Source organism: Engraulis encrasicolus, chromosome 16 (genome assembly GCF_034702125.1).
Source record: "Engraulis encrasicolus isolate BLACKSEA-1 chromosome 16, IST_EnEncr_1.0, whole genome shotgun sequence".
In the NCBI taxonomy this organism is placed as follows: domain Eukaryota; kingdom Metazoa; phylum Chordata; class Actinopteri; order Clupeiformes; family Engraulidae; genus Engraulis; species Engraulis encrasicolus.
The window spans coordinates 594,397-611,097 of NC_085872.1; the positions used below are offsets into that span (position 1 = coordinate 594,397).

At 40.1% G+C, this 16,701-nt stretch overlaps 1 protein-coding gene across 1 annotated transcript in view; it reads right to left on the minus strand.

Annotated features, from left to right (window-relative positions):
- Positions 1 to 9,757: 9,757 nt before the first annotated feature.
- Positions 9,758 to 16,701, minus strand: part of ca8 (carbonic anhydrase VIII) — a 48,234-nt gene continuing 41,290 nt past the window's right edge. The window contains exons 7-9 of the mRNA XM_063220088.1: positions 15,291 to 15,403; positions 12,631 to 12,786; positions 9,758 to 9,886 (exon numbers count right to left, since the gene is read on the minus strand). Coding sequence (XP_063076158.1) covers positions 12,652 to 12,786; positions 15,291 to 15,403 — 248 coding nt within the window. The 3' untranslated portion in view covers positions 9,758 to 9,886; positions 12,631 to 12,651. The remainder of the gene's footprint in view (positions 9,887 to 12,630; positions 12,787 to 15,290; positions 15,404 to 16,701) is intronic.

Consider the following 16,701-nt stretch of genomic DNA (forward strand, 5'->3'; position numbering starts at 1 on the left):
GTGATAAGCTGAATCAAACATGTCAATGCTGCGTCTGGAGCGAATAGGCCTACAGCAAATTCAAGGCGCGAAACTTCTTCTGCTACCCACGCTACCAGGCAGCGTAGTTCGCTCTTGGTCTGGACACGGCATAACAGGGTTCTAAGGGCTGGTTCCAATTAAAAGTTCTGTGGGAAGTTCAGTAATAAACAGGGGCGGTTCTAGACCAAAATTACAAGGGACCATGAATTTTTCAAGGGGGCACATAAATTGGCAAAAGAGATATACATTTCTAATCTTATGAATAATATACAAAATTGAATATCATGTCACAGTCATTGGCTGTTAAGCACAGTGGCCACAAAAGGGGCCAGGAAGAAATCTACAGGGGCCCTGACCCTGGCCCCTGTCTAGAACCGCCCATATAATATATATGTAACCGGTGGTTATCCCGAACCTTTATTCTGACGGGGTAACGACACTCCCCTTTCCTTCAGGTGTGTAGCATAAATCATTGCGGTGGTAGCTAGTTAGCAAAGACGCCGTGTTTTTGATGCTGTCGAGTGTAGCGTGGGCACACCGCTCTCTCTGTCCCTCTGTTTGTGGTTGAGCCACCGTACAGGAAAGCCCTGTCCATCGGCGGCTGGCGTGGGGTCGGCTGCTGTTCTGGGATGGTGTGCTGAGCTGGGCAAACTCAAGTGTCGCTGGTGATGTTCTTCCACTTTGTGTCCTGTGTGGTTGACTGCTTGCATGCCGCTTCGAGAGAACCAGAGGTAATGCCGGCATTTTCTGTAAGAGTTTCGACGCTTAGCACTTGACTTGTGTAGGGAGTTGTGTGGGGTGGGAGTGGGGGTGCTCCGCAGGTGTGATGGCGGGACTGGCAGCGTGGTGCCTTTGATATCGCGCTGTGGTGTCGTGGTTGCACCTGTGGGAGCGCCCACATTTCCACAATACACAACTCCTGTTGAATCGAGTTATAAATGCCGTGCCTAATGGTAACTTTCTCGTTAAATGTACATAGGAGGAGATGGTGCCTTCGACTACACTGATGCAGTGTCACTAGAGAAGGGGGGCATCACTGTTCTTTTCCCAACCTTTTTGTTTTGTTTTGTCCTATTGTGTGAGTGATTCATCCTGTGCAACCTTTTCATTTTGACGTCCAAGACGAAGGGGCTTGTGTAAGTTTCACTCTAACATCCGAGACGAAGGGGCTCGTGTAAGTTTCTACTTAGTAACCGCCAAGACGGAGCTTGTGTATATGATTAGGGTATGAACACTGAAGTATTACTGGGAGACGTATCTTAAATCGCAGACTCCTTTTGGAACCTATACTTGCTGTAGGGGAAGACCAAAGACGTGTGTCTAACAGGCTTGTGTGTGTGTGTGGTGGCCATTACAAATCTTGCCCTTTTGGCAGTTTTTCTTTTTTACAATTTGATTTACTAACTTGTTTGCTGTGATTTTTGTTATTTGGTCTACCTCTCGTGCAACTAGCACATTTGCACAATTTTGTAGCCTATATTGAGATGACGTGCCTAAGGATACTGTAAAAGCTTCATATTCTATTTGTTATAATTGACTGAGCCCGTGAGGCATATTTCCAGATGCAGAGACTCATTACGAAAAGAAAGAAAATAAAAAGAACTCTGAATTGTATGACAGTTGTATCTCTTGTTATTCACTAACCTGTTGCGGGGAAAGTCAAATCAAGTGTTTGATGGTTGGGTTCTCTCACCCTAACAAATGAGAGTGGCGTAGTCACTAAACATCTTAAAAACATCTAAAAATCTTAAAAATATTACGGTAAAGAGATAACGCAGGCCACATATAGTCACATTCAATAGAATTCCTCTGTGAAATACATGATACCAGTAAAAGATACACTCAAACACACATCACTGCTTTGCGATATTTATTGTGAATGCACAGTTACTTGTGTTTTAACACTACCATAATGATTTGTTTACCTAGATGCCTTGTGTTTGCATTTCTTCGATAACTATCCTTATAGCGGCGATGTGACCTGAGAATTTTATATTTTCCAATCATTACATAATGATCCGTTTCTCTATATGCAGTTTTATACCATTTTTCATATTTCATATGAAAGGAAGAACCCACTGTGTTCCCATAGGCATACTGAAGCATGTATATCTGTTACCTGAGTCGAATTAGTGTCTAGTTTGTGTCAGTGTTTCCAGATGTGTCTGATCAAATCCCGCCCAAAAGGTGCTCAAAAACCACAAAGAGGCGCTAAATTCTGCATAATTTCAACAAATTGCATTGATTTCTATGGGCACAAAACTCCTGAAAAAAATGCCAAATGGGCCATCCCAAGCAGCCCATTGGGCGGGTGACCGCCCAATCTGGCAACACTGGTCTGTGTGTGCCCTAAGTAATACTAGTTTGTAGTGCTACTTTGTTAGTATTTCGTGTTCCTCAGCATGACATTGAGGTGGGGTATGGGAGAAGCAGAATTTGTTTAGGAGTGATGCAATCAATGTCTCAACATTAAATTGCTCCCAAGGTGTCAATTCACCTTTCTTATGCCTGTTTTTTTTCATAGAAAAGTCTCATTTTGTGTAACTACCATTGGATCATAGTCCAGGCTTCCCACTCGTCCTGGAGACCTGGAAATTTAGAGATTTGTTTTGCCGTACTGGAAATGTCCTGGAAATGTACTAAATGTTCTGGAAAAAAATCCTTTGTCCTGGATTTTTCCCTGCCCAGTCTAGACATTTTTTAGACAAAAATTGTGACACTGGAAACTCCGCAATTTGAATTGCATTGTGGGTGCGAGCGGCTGCTTGCGAGTTCCGGCCTGGTCAAAATAGGATGTCCAGTTGCAAATGTTCAGTTTGTGGTTAAATTAACAGTTGTCAGGCAGCCTTAATTACAGCTGACTTAAATTCACCACGTCCTATGACCTGTTCCACACTCCAGCCCTGGCGGTAGTGGCATTGCATTTTACCTTGCCGCCAGTACTAAGCAAATAACGTAGATTGCATAAGAAGTATCTCTCAATGGAAAATGCATTGGCTTAGGTGTAGTCCGAGGTGCGCATGGACACGGTGCGCATGGTCAGTGGGTGCGACGCCATAATGGTTAAAATTTGTACTCTGTAACTCCACAAAATCGGTCAAGTGAGAAATTCCAGTTGTCAGTATTCAGTTTGTGGCCAAATTCTGCAGCTGTCGTTCAGCAGCAGTGTTGGGATTAATAAAGTTAAAAGTAATTAATTACTGTAATGCATTACTTTTTGCTGTAATGTAAAGCAGTACAGGGCAAACATCTGTAATATTTACCTAGTTACAATGCAAAATAACTTTAGTTACAAATGCATTACAATGACCTAGATTTCTGTGGTATTCAGTGTGGTGGGTCATAAAGAAGCTATTCCTGAGCCTGGTAGTTTTTAGTCTGCATGCTGCCAAAAAAACCTCCTAGGTTGGAGGTGAAAAAGTAATGACTCATGAGCTTGATTTACACTGTAATAAATTGCCAGATCCATATTTAGGCCTACAGTTCTTTTGGCGAAAGTAACTAAAGTAATGCAAAAGTAGTGTAATGCCTTACATTTTAAATATAGTAATATGCTAGTGTAAGGGATTATTTTGAAAAGACATGTAATCAGTAATGCATTACAGTTTTTGAGTAACTTTCCCAACACTTTTCAGCAGTAATGGGGCACCTAAGTGACGTATGTAATCCCTCCTATCTCTAGTCTCCTTGGTACTAACTGCAGAAGAAGAAAGTGACTCGCCTTGCAGCCATGCCATACTATGCTCTTATGACGTCTTTGGACGTACCCTCTTCCCTAACACTACTGTATTACTAATTTATTACAACACATTGTCACATTATCTCTGAAATGAATTGTGTGTCGCTGTGTATGTCCAAATTGTGGGTCCGACGGACAAAACATCCGTCCTGAATTATCAAAAAATAGTCCTGGAAATGTCCTGGAAAATTATTTTTGAAAAAGAGTGGGAACCCTGTAGTCAGATAAGCACATTTAAACAGGGAAAATGTGGAAGGAACTGATCACTTCTAACTTTGTGTAATCCCAGCAGTCTCACCTATTTCCTGTCTTTTGGAGACTCCAGGGTGTGTTCTGTTTTAATTGTTTTAATGACAATTCATTTCATAATTGAACAATAAACTGTGTAGATTAACCTGTGTCAAAATCATGTGACCAGTGTGAAAGGTGCTACTGACCAGATGGTCAGGTCTGGTCACCTCATTTTATATGCACTTTTAAAGAACAAATATCTTTCGCAACCCTATATAAAAGAAGATATCAATTATCAATCAAAAGATACTCCTGATGTGGTTCACTGATATATGTTGACAATTATACTATATTCATATTGTGCTCAAAAGAGGTGCATATTTGGGCTAAGTCACAATTATGACCACTGGGGAAATGTAATGTCAAGATACCATTGAAAAGCCAATTCTCTCCATTGAAATGAATTGGAAATAATTAACCCATAAAGCCTATCTACACACTTCAAATCTAAAAATGAAGATGGTCATTATGATGCCTACTAAGTAAATAATCATGATACATGTTTTGGTTTGGTATGCATATCCTTATTTTGTACACATGGTAAAACGTATTCAATACAACCCTATGGAAACATGAATTTACTGCTCGAAAAAATGCCGTCATTGTTACCGAATGTAAAATTTAGATTTTGACCAACTTATAAGAGATATAATGTTTGGTCATTTTAGGTCTAAGAAGTAAAATCCATGTACAGACATTCACAATTCTTTTAAATTAAAAATGGAATTAAATGGGTTAATACCCAGCCAAGCTAAATGCCAACAATGTAGCGTCACAAATCAGACTGACTGAGGGCACACACAAATAGGGGTTCATCAACTTGTCTCAAATTACAGAAAATATGTAGTGAAGTATAGCAAAGCAGTGGACTGTTCCTTTGATGTTCACCTACCGATAGTATCATTATTAATAGTTAAAATTGATCAATTAATTAAACTATGCTAAATCCATCATATAGCCTTAAATGAACAGTCAACCATGTTTCATTAATAAAATACTGTATGTTCTTCTTCTCTGACCTGAGATGGAATCATCCCGACCTGTCTCGTCTTCGTACGTAGCCACAGTCAGCAACGTGCGCTGCACAAACAGCATTGGCATTAGCATTAGCTTGGCTCAGCTTTGCCTTGGGGAGCATTGGGTGCCTTCAGATAGAAGTAACCAAATTGTTCCACGCATTCCCTTTTTAAATACCCTTGCATGACTAGATAACTGATCTAAAAGTAGTTGCACAAAATGAAACGTGGCGATTTCCTATCTACTAGATAAAGACATGGCAGTGTAATAAAAGGTGTAGTAACACATTCGGAGCACTTTGACTTCGGCGCATTGATATCGTCAAGGGAGAGGGTAAGGGGGAACGTTTAATTTTGTTCAACTACTTTTGGATCGTCTAACTAGCCAAGCAAGGGTGTTTAAATAGGGAACACATGGAACAATTTGGCCGCATTTGTGCTGCAAGCGTTGCTGACTGGTCACGTCCGAATACGAGACAGGTCAGGATGAAGCCATCCCAGGTCAGAGAAGAACATACTTTATTATGGGCCCCTTTTGAAGTTACATGATCACTGACTGCGTGCGCATTGTTGGCTCAAACACAAATACAAACAGACAGTGCAGACCCTGAAGAGAGAAAACATGCCGTCCTGAAGTGTGTACATTTGTAAAAATAGCCTACATATCCTTAACAGTACAAGTGTTACATGTTATTCCGAGAGGGAATAGGCTATTCCAGAAGCACAGTATAGTATACTGTAGGAGAGGGATTCTTAACCATAGGGCTGCGGACCAAAGTTGGGCCGCGCTCACAACCTCTAGGGCCGCAGACAACTTTAAGTTTCGCACCGGTGTGCCGCGTGGGCCGTGGGGCCGCTAGTTATCAAATACTAGTGTGCGTCTTTTCCCTGAAACGCAACTCTGTCATAGCGCAATGACCACACCCCACGTTTTTTGTGTTTGTTTGGGGGAGATTCATTAAGAACAAGACGGTAACACACTTTGCAGTGGGCTATTTGTAAAAAGAGAAATTACCAACCGGTTCCGCTTCCCAGCTGATTTGGCGACGTCTTCTGTGTCCTATATCCTCATGTGTTAGTTAGGTGTTCAACGGTTAGGCTACTCAAAATAATTCTAGTTACTGAATCTTTATCTCTTATACTTGTCCAAGTGTCCCAAACAAGACAGTCCTTTCACGAATTTTGCTTAATTGATACTGGTGTGCATTGGCACTGCCCTCACGATTCGATTCCGATTCGGGAGGTAGCGATTCGATTCGATTCGATCCGATTCAATTCTACAATGCATTGCAATGCATTACATTTCTACTGAAATCAAAGCAAATGTTTCATCAGTCATGATGAGGCAATACAAGTAGTCAGATACTGAGCAACAATTTATTGGCTGTTTTCTGTATCAGTCTTGCAGTTTTCAATGCTTTGAAGTTCTTTTATTTAATTTAACATTCATTTGCTCCCAAAATATCAACGGAAGTAATTGAAAATTGCCGCTTCGATTCTGGAACTTGCCGCATTGAATTGGATCGCCCATGCCCCGCATTGCATTGCATCGCCGAATCGATTATTGTTGACACCATTATTAATTGATACTGGGAAGTTTTCCGTCCGGCTGTGGAATTTCTGTTCTTCCCGCGTCGCGTTTCCACTTGTGTGGAAAAGCGTCTTAAATTTACAATCAGCAGATTCATTACAAAGTGCATGTCAAGAGCTGTCACGCAAACTTTGAGCTGTCAGAGAGGCATTCATATGTGTGAGTGGATTTAATGAGTAAGATTACATGAAATTAACATTAACATTAATTAGTATAAGGCTACCCCTTGTGGAAAAAATACTTCAGTAGGCCTAATAGCCTATTTATTTATTTATATTTTATATCATAATATAGGCCTATTAGCCTATATTATATTATCATAATATAAAATAGCCTAATATAATGCAGTATAATAATATAAACATGGGTATGGGCCGCGGGACACTGCGCACTGGAAAAAAATGGGCCTCAACGTCAAAAAGGTTAAGAATCCCTGCTGTAGGAGATGTTTGTGATTACAAGCAATTAACCCTTGTGTTGTGTTCATAAGCTGCATACACCTGTGGTGTTCGGGTCATTTTTGACCCGTGATAACAAAACTCAGCCATAAAATACCTAAAAACACTAGTTCTCATCAAATATTGTTTTTCATATCATAGCTAACTTGGTATGTATTCATATCCATGGAAATACTACTTCATTTATTCATCTTTTTGACTTTACAGGTCTTTTGTCTTACATTATGCAAATCGTTTTTGATGACCAAAACTATCAAAACCTGCATAAATTCACTATTAATACCTCCTAAAGTGATACAATTAGTGATTATGTTGTCCATGTATTACAGCTGATATGAGAGTACAACAACCCCCAAATTTAGGCCTATTTTATTAGTTTTTATTTGTGGTGTTTGGGTCCAAACCAACCCAAAAGGATTTATAGCAGGATAAAGACCAAATATCAACTGAATTAGTTTTTCAGTGCATAAAATCAATGTTTAAATATGTTGACTAGGTGTTTTTCAATATTTATATGATTTTAGTGTGGTAAATATACAAAATAACAATTCTGTCAGAGTCACAGCTATTCCGCCAATCTAATGCAAAGATATTGGAAATGAACACCTCAATGAACATGAAAAAAGTCACACTATTCATCAGAATCCACTATGCTATGAACATAGACCATTATCTCATTGCCACATCAACTTTATGGAAAGTATAAGACCAGTTCTACATGTTTGGGTGCCATTATGAATTTTTGATACGTTTTTTGAAAAAAATAATGTGCAAAAATGTATTTTGCAAACAAATGTGCAAAAAATCTCATTATATAATGCAGAAATGGATTCCCTGACCATGAAAACATATGAGTAGACACCAGAAATACATCTGTACTCCTTTCACATCAGGAGATATGACATATTGTAGTGTAGGCTATATGGGACTGTCCGGCGGCCATATTGGATTTGTAATGTGAAAAAGCTGGCAAAAAAAAATTTAGGCAAGAAATATATTTTCCTCACCATAAATCACCAAACTGAAGACAAAGGGCAACCAACAGCTTTTCAGAAATGCATACAACAACCAAAAATCTATGCCGGGTCAATTTTGACCCGAACACCACAGATGTAACTTTTTTTTTTTTTGGACCTTTAACCCTGTGAAACCTGAACCATGAAAGCAATGAGAGAAAATTATATATTTTTGGAATTTGCTTCAATATTGGTCCCTTATAAGAAATGTAAAAAAAAAAATCAAAATTTTGTTAAAGTCACTGAGATATTTGATGCATCATATATGATGCATCAGGCTTTAAAGGGAATGAAAATTCCAATTTCATGACCATTGAAAAATGACTTTTAATGCATTTGCATCTTTTTTTTTATTTAAAAAAGCTGTCTGACAATTTAATTTGAGGATTATCTTTAAATATTTAGTGAGATCCTGCCATTTTTTTAAGCCTATCCTTGTTTTAGCAGGACCATATTTTACATTTCCCACAGCCTGGTTGGGTAATTTTTTAAAATCTATGTAAAAACATAGCTGATCGAATGCTTAACAACCTATTTATGAGTGTAATATAGATCATTATTCATTTTTGATGTGTAATTTGAATATATGGGTCCATTACTACAATTGGACCATTTCTCCATTCACTTCAATGCATTTTTTTCGAGATCATAATTTCAACATTTTGCATTACATTTTCAAAATCGCAAGTAAAACGTGTTTCTTAAGGCAATATCTTTGTCTTGAAGTAAAACAACTTGTGTGTTTTGTTAAACGATCGTCGTGGTATGCTTTGTAAGTTTCCCTATGGAGCAAATGCATTGATGGCTGACTTCCTGCCACCGCCGGATGGTGCTTATATGTCTCATCAGTTTTAGCACGATCTCTCTGCAACACGGTGTAAAAATATAAACTCTTCCTTGATTAATTGCACAAAGCAAGTGTTCAAATTAAAGGATGTAGAGTTATATTTCGGAAATTTGTACACAAACCTTTTGCAATTTGTCGATATCTCAGCGTCGGTCAGGGAAACCGCTTCTACTCCATTTTTGCATTTTTCGCCGAGCTGTGATCAACTTGTTGTTGACCGCTGCTCTCTTGTGGCGGTTTCCGCGTACTGCAGGACGTTTGGAAATGACACGCAGGATGTTTTTGAGATGGATTTTTTTTTGTGTCAGCGTGGAGAGGGCTTTGAATTTGATGCATCATAGATGATGCATCCGGCGCGATAGGGTTAAAATTTACTAAAATGATAAAACATATTTTTTTTGTGTTGAAATGATTGTGACTGAGGATTAGATGAAGCCTCATTCCAAGAAAATAAAGGAAAGTGTGTTTTTTTTCACACTAAAACTTGAAAACGGGTCAAAAATGACCCGAACACAACAGAAGGGCTAAACGTACGGACTGGACTGAGGACATCATCAGGAATGCCTGTGTTTGTGGCACCCACTTCATCTGAAGTCATCGTGACCATCCATTTTCTTATCCCAGAAAAACAATTGACTAGTTTCTTTACAAATGTACGGTAAATGGTTGATTCTGTTCCAACAATGCACACGCAGCCCGATTATGTCACATCTATGTACAAACAGTAAAGGGGTCTATTGAGACACGATGGACTGCTCCTTTAAGTACAGCACACTAATACATTTATTTGAAGCAAAGGCAGCCCTTCAGCCGAGCAACAGTCACAATGCAGCTCCTTTGGAAGACTGAAGAATGAAAATGGAAGATTCTCCATTTCGGTGCGAAGATGGAATGGATTCCTCTCAGTCTGTTAAGAAAGCACGGAAAGTGTTAATGTGTAGGTAGCATCTGTACATAGAGTTAACTTGTTGATATACTATACGAATTAAGATTATTACCTCAGTTATTTTAATCATATACAAATTTGCCTGGCATGGGGTTAAGAGCAGTAAGTTACCTCTGACCATTGTGGCAAGTTATTACATTTCCACAAGGGACAGGAATATCATTCAACTAAAACTGTATTTTAATTATAAGACATGATATGGACATAATATACAGTATATCACGAAAGTGAATACACCCCTCAGAGTTTTGCAGATTTTTGAGTATATCTTTTCATAGGAAAGCATTGCAGAAATGTAACTTTGACACAATGATTAGTGACCTTTTAACAACATATTTAACCGCTTAAATTTCTTGTTCACTCAGAAAAAAACAAAATACAGCCATTAATGTTTGAACATGTACTCACAAAAGTGAGTACACCCCAGATTAAAATCCGGTAGAGAAGGGGCTATGTTGGCTCGAATCGTCTTGAAATGAAACGAAATGAAAAGGGATGACAAGGGAGGTCATCAGTGTGCGTTTCAATCTTTCTTTGCATTTAACTTTTAAAATTTGAGTCTGCATCTGGCTTAAATAGATTGGTGTGAGATTTGAATGCAATCCTATGGAGAATATCATGATCTGCTTCAGTAGTCACAGTGCATGTTGACATGCATGTTTCTTTTAGGTGTATTTCAGATTGCCAATGTTGACAGCATTCATGCATCCCCAAACCATGTCAGTCCCACTGCCATGCTTGGCTAGTGAGAGGATACACCTTTTTTGTAAAACTCACTTGTTTACCACCACACATGCTTGACACCATCTAAAGCAAATTTGTGTATCTTGGTCTCAAGAGAGATGAACAGACCAAGGATATGGATCACTGGAACCATGTCGTGTGATCCGAAGAGACCAAGATAAACAAAATTGCATTCATGCATCCCCAAACCATGTCAGTCCCACTGCCATGCTTGGATAGTGAGAGGATACACCTTTTTTGTAAAACTCACTTGTTTACCACCACACATGCTTGACACCATCTAAAGCAAATTTGTTTATCTTGGTCTCAAGAGAGATGAACAGACCAAGGATATGGATCACTGGAACCATGTCGTGTGATCTGGAGAGACCAAGATAAACAAATTTGCCTTAGATGGTGTCAAGCATGTGTGGTGGTAAACAAGTGAGTTTTACAAAAAAAGGTGTATCCTCTCACTAGCCAAGCATGGTAGTGGGACTGACATGGTTTGGGGATGCATGAATGCTGTCAACATTGGCAATCTGAAATACACCTAAAAGAAACATGCATGTCAACATGCACTGTGACTACTGAAGCAGATCATGATATTCTCCATAGGATTGCATTCAAATCGCACACCAATCTATTTAAGCCAGATGCAGACTCAACATTTAAAAGTTCAATGCAAAGAAAGGTTGAAACGCACACTGATGACCTCCCTTGTCATCCCTTTTCATTTCGAGACGATTCGAGCCAACATAGCCCCTTCTCTACCGGATTTTAATCTGGGGTGTACTCACTTTTGTGAGTACATGTTCAAACATTAATGGCTGTATTTTGTTTTTTTCTGAGTGAACAAGAAATTTAAGCAGTTAAATATGTTGTTAAAAGGTCACTAATCATTGTGTCAAAGTTACATTTCTGTAATGCTTTCCTATGAAGAGATATACTCAAAAATATGCAAAACTCTGAGGGGTGTATTGACTTTCGTGATATACTGTAGGACATTCAAATACAAACTGCACAGAAAAAGACAGCATCCTCACCAAGTAACAAAGCAAAAAAACATTTGTAAAGCGAAGCAATGCAACGGAACAACCAAAGCTTTGGTACTTCACCTCGCTATGCTGATGACTCTGAAATTTACATACAGTAGCTGTCTCTCCAAATGACTGTATCCCCATTGAGTCTTTCTGCTGATGCCTTGAAAAAAATAATGGCTGGACACAACTAAACCTCTTGACGCTAAATAAAGACAAGACTGAGATCATTCTTTTTGGAAACAAAGACTTGTAATGGATGCCAACTAGCAGAGTTTGGCATACAGTAGAAGCCTCATACAGTATCATCGGTAGTGCTGAGATATCGGTCTGAACCTTTAGCTCAGCAGCAGGGCTGCTGACAGGTTTGGCCGGGCCCAGGACAAAGTAATCTGAAAGAGCCCCCCTGGCTAATAGATGCAATTCAAAAAGGAACCAATTCTGGGCCCCATCTCTCCCTGGGCCTGGGACAACTATCCCCTTTGTCCCCAAACATATATTGTCCCCTAAATATATACTAGAGCAATTCCTTAGGTCTTCAGAGTCTTCTCTGCTGGTTGTGCCCAAGGTGAAATACAGAGTATAGATTTTGGTAGATTTAACAAAGACCATCAGAAATTATACCTGCAGCACAATCAACATAAAAGAGTTCATATCTGGAATTGTTCTAGGGGATCATCTCAGCTAGTATTATCTCTCATCTAAATGGATAGGTCTCAGACAAGAAAAAAAAGAACTTTATCTGACAAAGCCTGGATCTGCACCTTTTGGCATTTTGCTCCATGGCTATATTATATTAATAGGTTAACAGTAGTTTTGTGGTAGTTTTGCACAATTTAATACAGTTGTATGTTTTTAGAGGCTATTCATTATGGATGAACATCATAATAAGAAAAACATTTTATTTGATTTGTCAACAGTAATATATAAAAGCATACTTACCAACAGTAAATAATATATAGTTTATTGGAAAGCAGCACACACCACCCTGTCATTCAGAGGTTGGGTGGGTCTGAAGTTATCTCCCAACATTCCATCATTACCCTCTGAGAGCTCTGCTCCTTTGATATGTGACCTAAGTCTCCGAAACTCTTCGATCTACACAATCAAAAACAGAAATACATGTCATTCACCTTCATATACTGTATATATTTATCTTTATGCAATATGCTGTAATGGAACTACAGTGCCTGTAAAAAGTCTACAAACCCTTGTTCAAATGCCACATTTTTGTGATGTTAAAAATGGCTGGGGGAAAGGGGCTGGGTGGTTAGGGGCCATCTGCCTACCTCGATAGATGGGATTTAAGGTGCTTCTTGAACATAGCCAGTGTGAGGGCTTGGCGTATGAGAAGTACTGGGAGACAGGCTTTGACATGTCTCAGAACCAGTTTCTCAAAGCAGTTGGTGATGACCAGAATGGGTGCAACGGGATGAACGGCATTGAGGGTGGACAACTTTTTTGCAATCTGTATGATGGTGGCAGATTTCAACAGGCTGGGATAGCGGCGTCTTTCAGTGACAAGTTGAAATGTCACTGAAAGAAGTTCAGACCTGCGCTAGTTGGTCAGCACATGCCGTATGTTCCCAGTATCCCCCAACAAACAAAAAGGCATGCCTCCTACTCGCTGAAAGTGATCCTGGTCAAAACTGTTCTCTGTACCTGTCGTTCCGTCCAGAGGACACCACGGTTTCGGAACGCATCTCTGCCTGCCTCACCGATTTGTCAACATGGATGAAGGACCACCACCTACAGCTGAACCTGGCTAAGACAGAGCTCCTGGTGATCCCAGCTAAAGAGTCGCTCAGTCACAACATCAACCTCAAGATAGGCTCCACCATCGTGACCCCAAACAAAGTCGCCAAAAACCTCGGCGTCATGATTGATGATGAGCTTTCATGCTCTAACTACATCAACTCGGTCACCCGGACCTGTCGAATCCAGATGTCCAACGTACGGAATATCAGACCTGTGCTGACACAATATTCTACACAACGACTGGTCCAGGCCACGGTCCTGTCCCGCGTTGACTACTGCAACTCACTCATGACAGGTCTACCTGCTTGTGCGCTAAAGCCTCTGCAGATGATCCAGAATGCGGCGGCACGGTTGATTTTCAATCAACCCAAAAGGACCCATGTTACTCCTCTATTTATTGAGCTGCACTGGTTACCGATCGCCGCCCGGATCAAGCACAAGGCATTGACCCTTGCCTACAAAACCATCACAGGAACGGCCCCAGCTTATCTGAAGGACCTACTAACGCCTTATGTTACTGGAAGAGAACTGCGCTCATCCAGCACAAGCCGTCTAGCTCTGCCATCCAGTCGCCCTAGGTACTCCCAGTCAAGATTGTTCTCCATTGTGGTACCCAAGTGGTGGAACAGTCTCCCAGAGGCAGCAAGACTGAGCACATCTCTTGCAGCTTTCAAGAAACAACTAAAGACATTCCTCTTTCGAGAGAATCTACTAGACTAATGCTTGAACTGGCCTTGCCCCAGGGCAGACTCCTGACATGATGTTTAGTTTAGTTTAGTTTAGTTTGTGAGTGTGTGAGTTTGTGTACTCGTTATTTACTCTTTATATTAAAAAAAAAAAAAAAAAATTAACCCCTCTTTGCAACTGCACTTGTTGTTCTGTATATCTCCTGTGCACTTTGTATTTGCTTGTGATGTTGGCTTGATTATGTCCTCTTTTGAAAGTCGCTTTGGTTATAAAGCGTCTGCCAAATGCAATGTAATGTAATGTAATGTAATGATATTTTCCCTTGTGGAACAAGCTACACGACTATGTTCATCTCTCTTAGCCTTCAAGAAGCAAGTAAAGGCTCTATTTTGTGACTATTTACTGCAATAACCTCTGCTTAACTAATATCCTATCCAGCTTTTACCCAGAGTCATGGAATTCAGAGTTGTGACAACCAGGTGTTAACCCCTGATTGGTATGCCGTTCCGTTTACGGCAGGGAATGGAACTCCCTCGCATCAGGGGCGGAGCTATAGGGGGGGCAAGTAGGGCCCTCCTGTATTGGTGGTGTACTGGTGGGGGCCCTATTGTGACCAAGGCAAGTCGTATGGAGGGCCCTACAAATGTCTTGCCCTGGGGCCATATGTGCAATTATTCCGCCACTGCCTCGCGTGTAGTTGCTGAAGGCAGCCAGATGATGAAAATCATGTTAGCAAGGTGTAGGAAGTCGGTTGGTGACATTATTCATGTAGATTCACATAATTCTATGCAGTGCAGGCAGCAGAACCACTACATAGCAAAGATGAAGTAATTAAATCAAATTCATTACTTGTACATTTACCATACTTTTACTACACTTTCTGTGTTTGACGCTCACTGCCTGGAAAATTGCTTTGGAAAAAAGTGTCTGCCAAATGTAATGTCATTATTTCCACCACTGTAACAAACTACTTGATTTTATGTGAAAAACATAAGGGTGTTGGCCTAGTTATGGGTGGTGGTACAGCTTTTTGGCGAACTTACAGGGGTGTGTGCGGTAATATGTCTACAAATCACTTCTCTTTTTGTGTAGGATTGTGGTCTGTCTTATATTATAAATGCACTTCACACACTTTCTAACAAAGAGGAAATTCATGCCTGTATCTGAGAAATTGTGAGAGGGTAGCGATATAATATCCAGGCGACATTTTCACTGCAAGGAGGTGTCGTTAAGGATCCTTCATATACCCAGTAATCTCTTAACAACGGATCTGAAAGAAAGAAAACAAATAAAAAATACAAATACAAATACAAATGCAAATCTTCAACCGTAAGATTGAACATACACTGACATCAAAGTCAAGGTGTAAAAGCCCTCCTGAAGTGATTACAGCTAGTCACAAGTGTAACTTGTTAGAACTCATAAGCGAACCGAACTGAGACCACATCAACCAAGGTCTCTGTACGGTTCGCTTCCAAGGGGTCTGGGTACACTTTGGATCGTTCACATATGTGGCAAAAAAAGAGTTCGCTTAGCCGGCTGAAAGGGACCAGGTGTGAAAATGCTGTGTACTGTCTGTTCTCAAACTTGATCTATTCATGAATATTTACAAAGTAAGCTAACATGCTAGTACGACCAAAGTAAAGTGAGTTTTACAGCTAAAAATGTTTATTTCTGGAAATTCAAAATAGCGGACAATGGAGAAGATCCCCCTTGTCATGTATGAAAAGTGCAATTTTCCCAGTCATAATGAATACTTGAATTTGATGATGGTGGTAGATATTGGTTAAAAAGATAACATTTGTGAAATAGGTAGCATGAATTCTGGAAATGAACCACTAAACATATTACACAGTGCACCTTTTAAAATAAAATGCATATAGCTGACAAGGTGCAATTTATGTATTTATTTATTTTTTGGTACTGGGAACACCCTATTCGTCTTTGACCCCCCCACATGCACACATGCACACAGAGAGAGAGACCCACACACCATGTAATTTCAAGTCTCCTTCATACTTCACTCACGACGATGGCGCGCGCCGTCACGTGACCTAAAATTTCGACACGCCCCCCGTCGTAAGCTCAAAATTCGGCGCGTGTCGCCACGTCGTGCACACGAGGATTTTTCTAACTTGTCGTGCGCCACCAGCGACCACGCAGGTAGGCAGACAAAGCAGGAGTTGCGAAGAGAGGCTACAACTACTGTAGGCTACTACAGAATGGATCCTGTATCATTTTGAGGATAATAAAATGTCCTAGAGAGTTATTTTATCTTCTGTCTTAAATGTTGTTCAGTGAAACAATTGTTTACTTTGTTCAGAAGCACGTTGTTTTCGGCGATCTATTTATAAATTCTGCCGCCAGAACAATGCTCTCACATGGTCTTGGAATGATCTGGCAATGTAGGCTACAACAAAAAATATATGTTTCAATGTGGTAAGTCACAAGTCAGACGTTCAGTAGCCCTACAGCAGCCGTGTTTGGCTTTCTATTTTATACATCAGTAGAACTCACGCTGCGAGTTGCGAGCAAGGCGCTTTTGAAGTATGAATAGTCTGTCGCAAG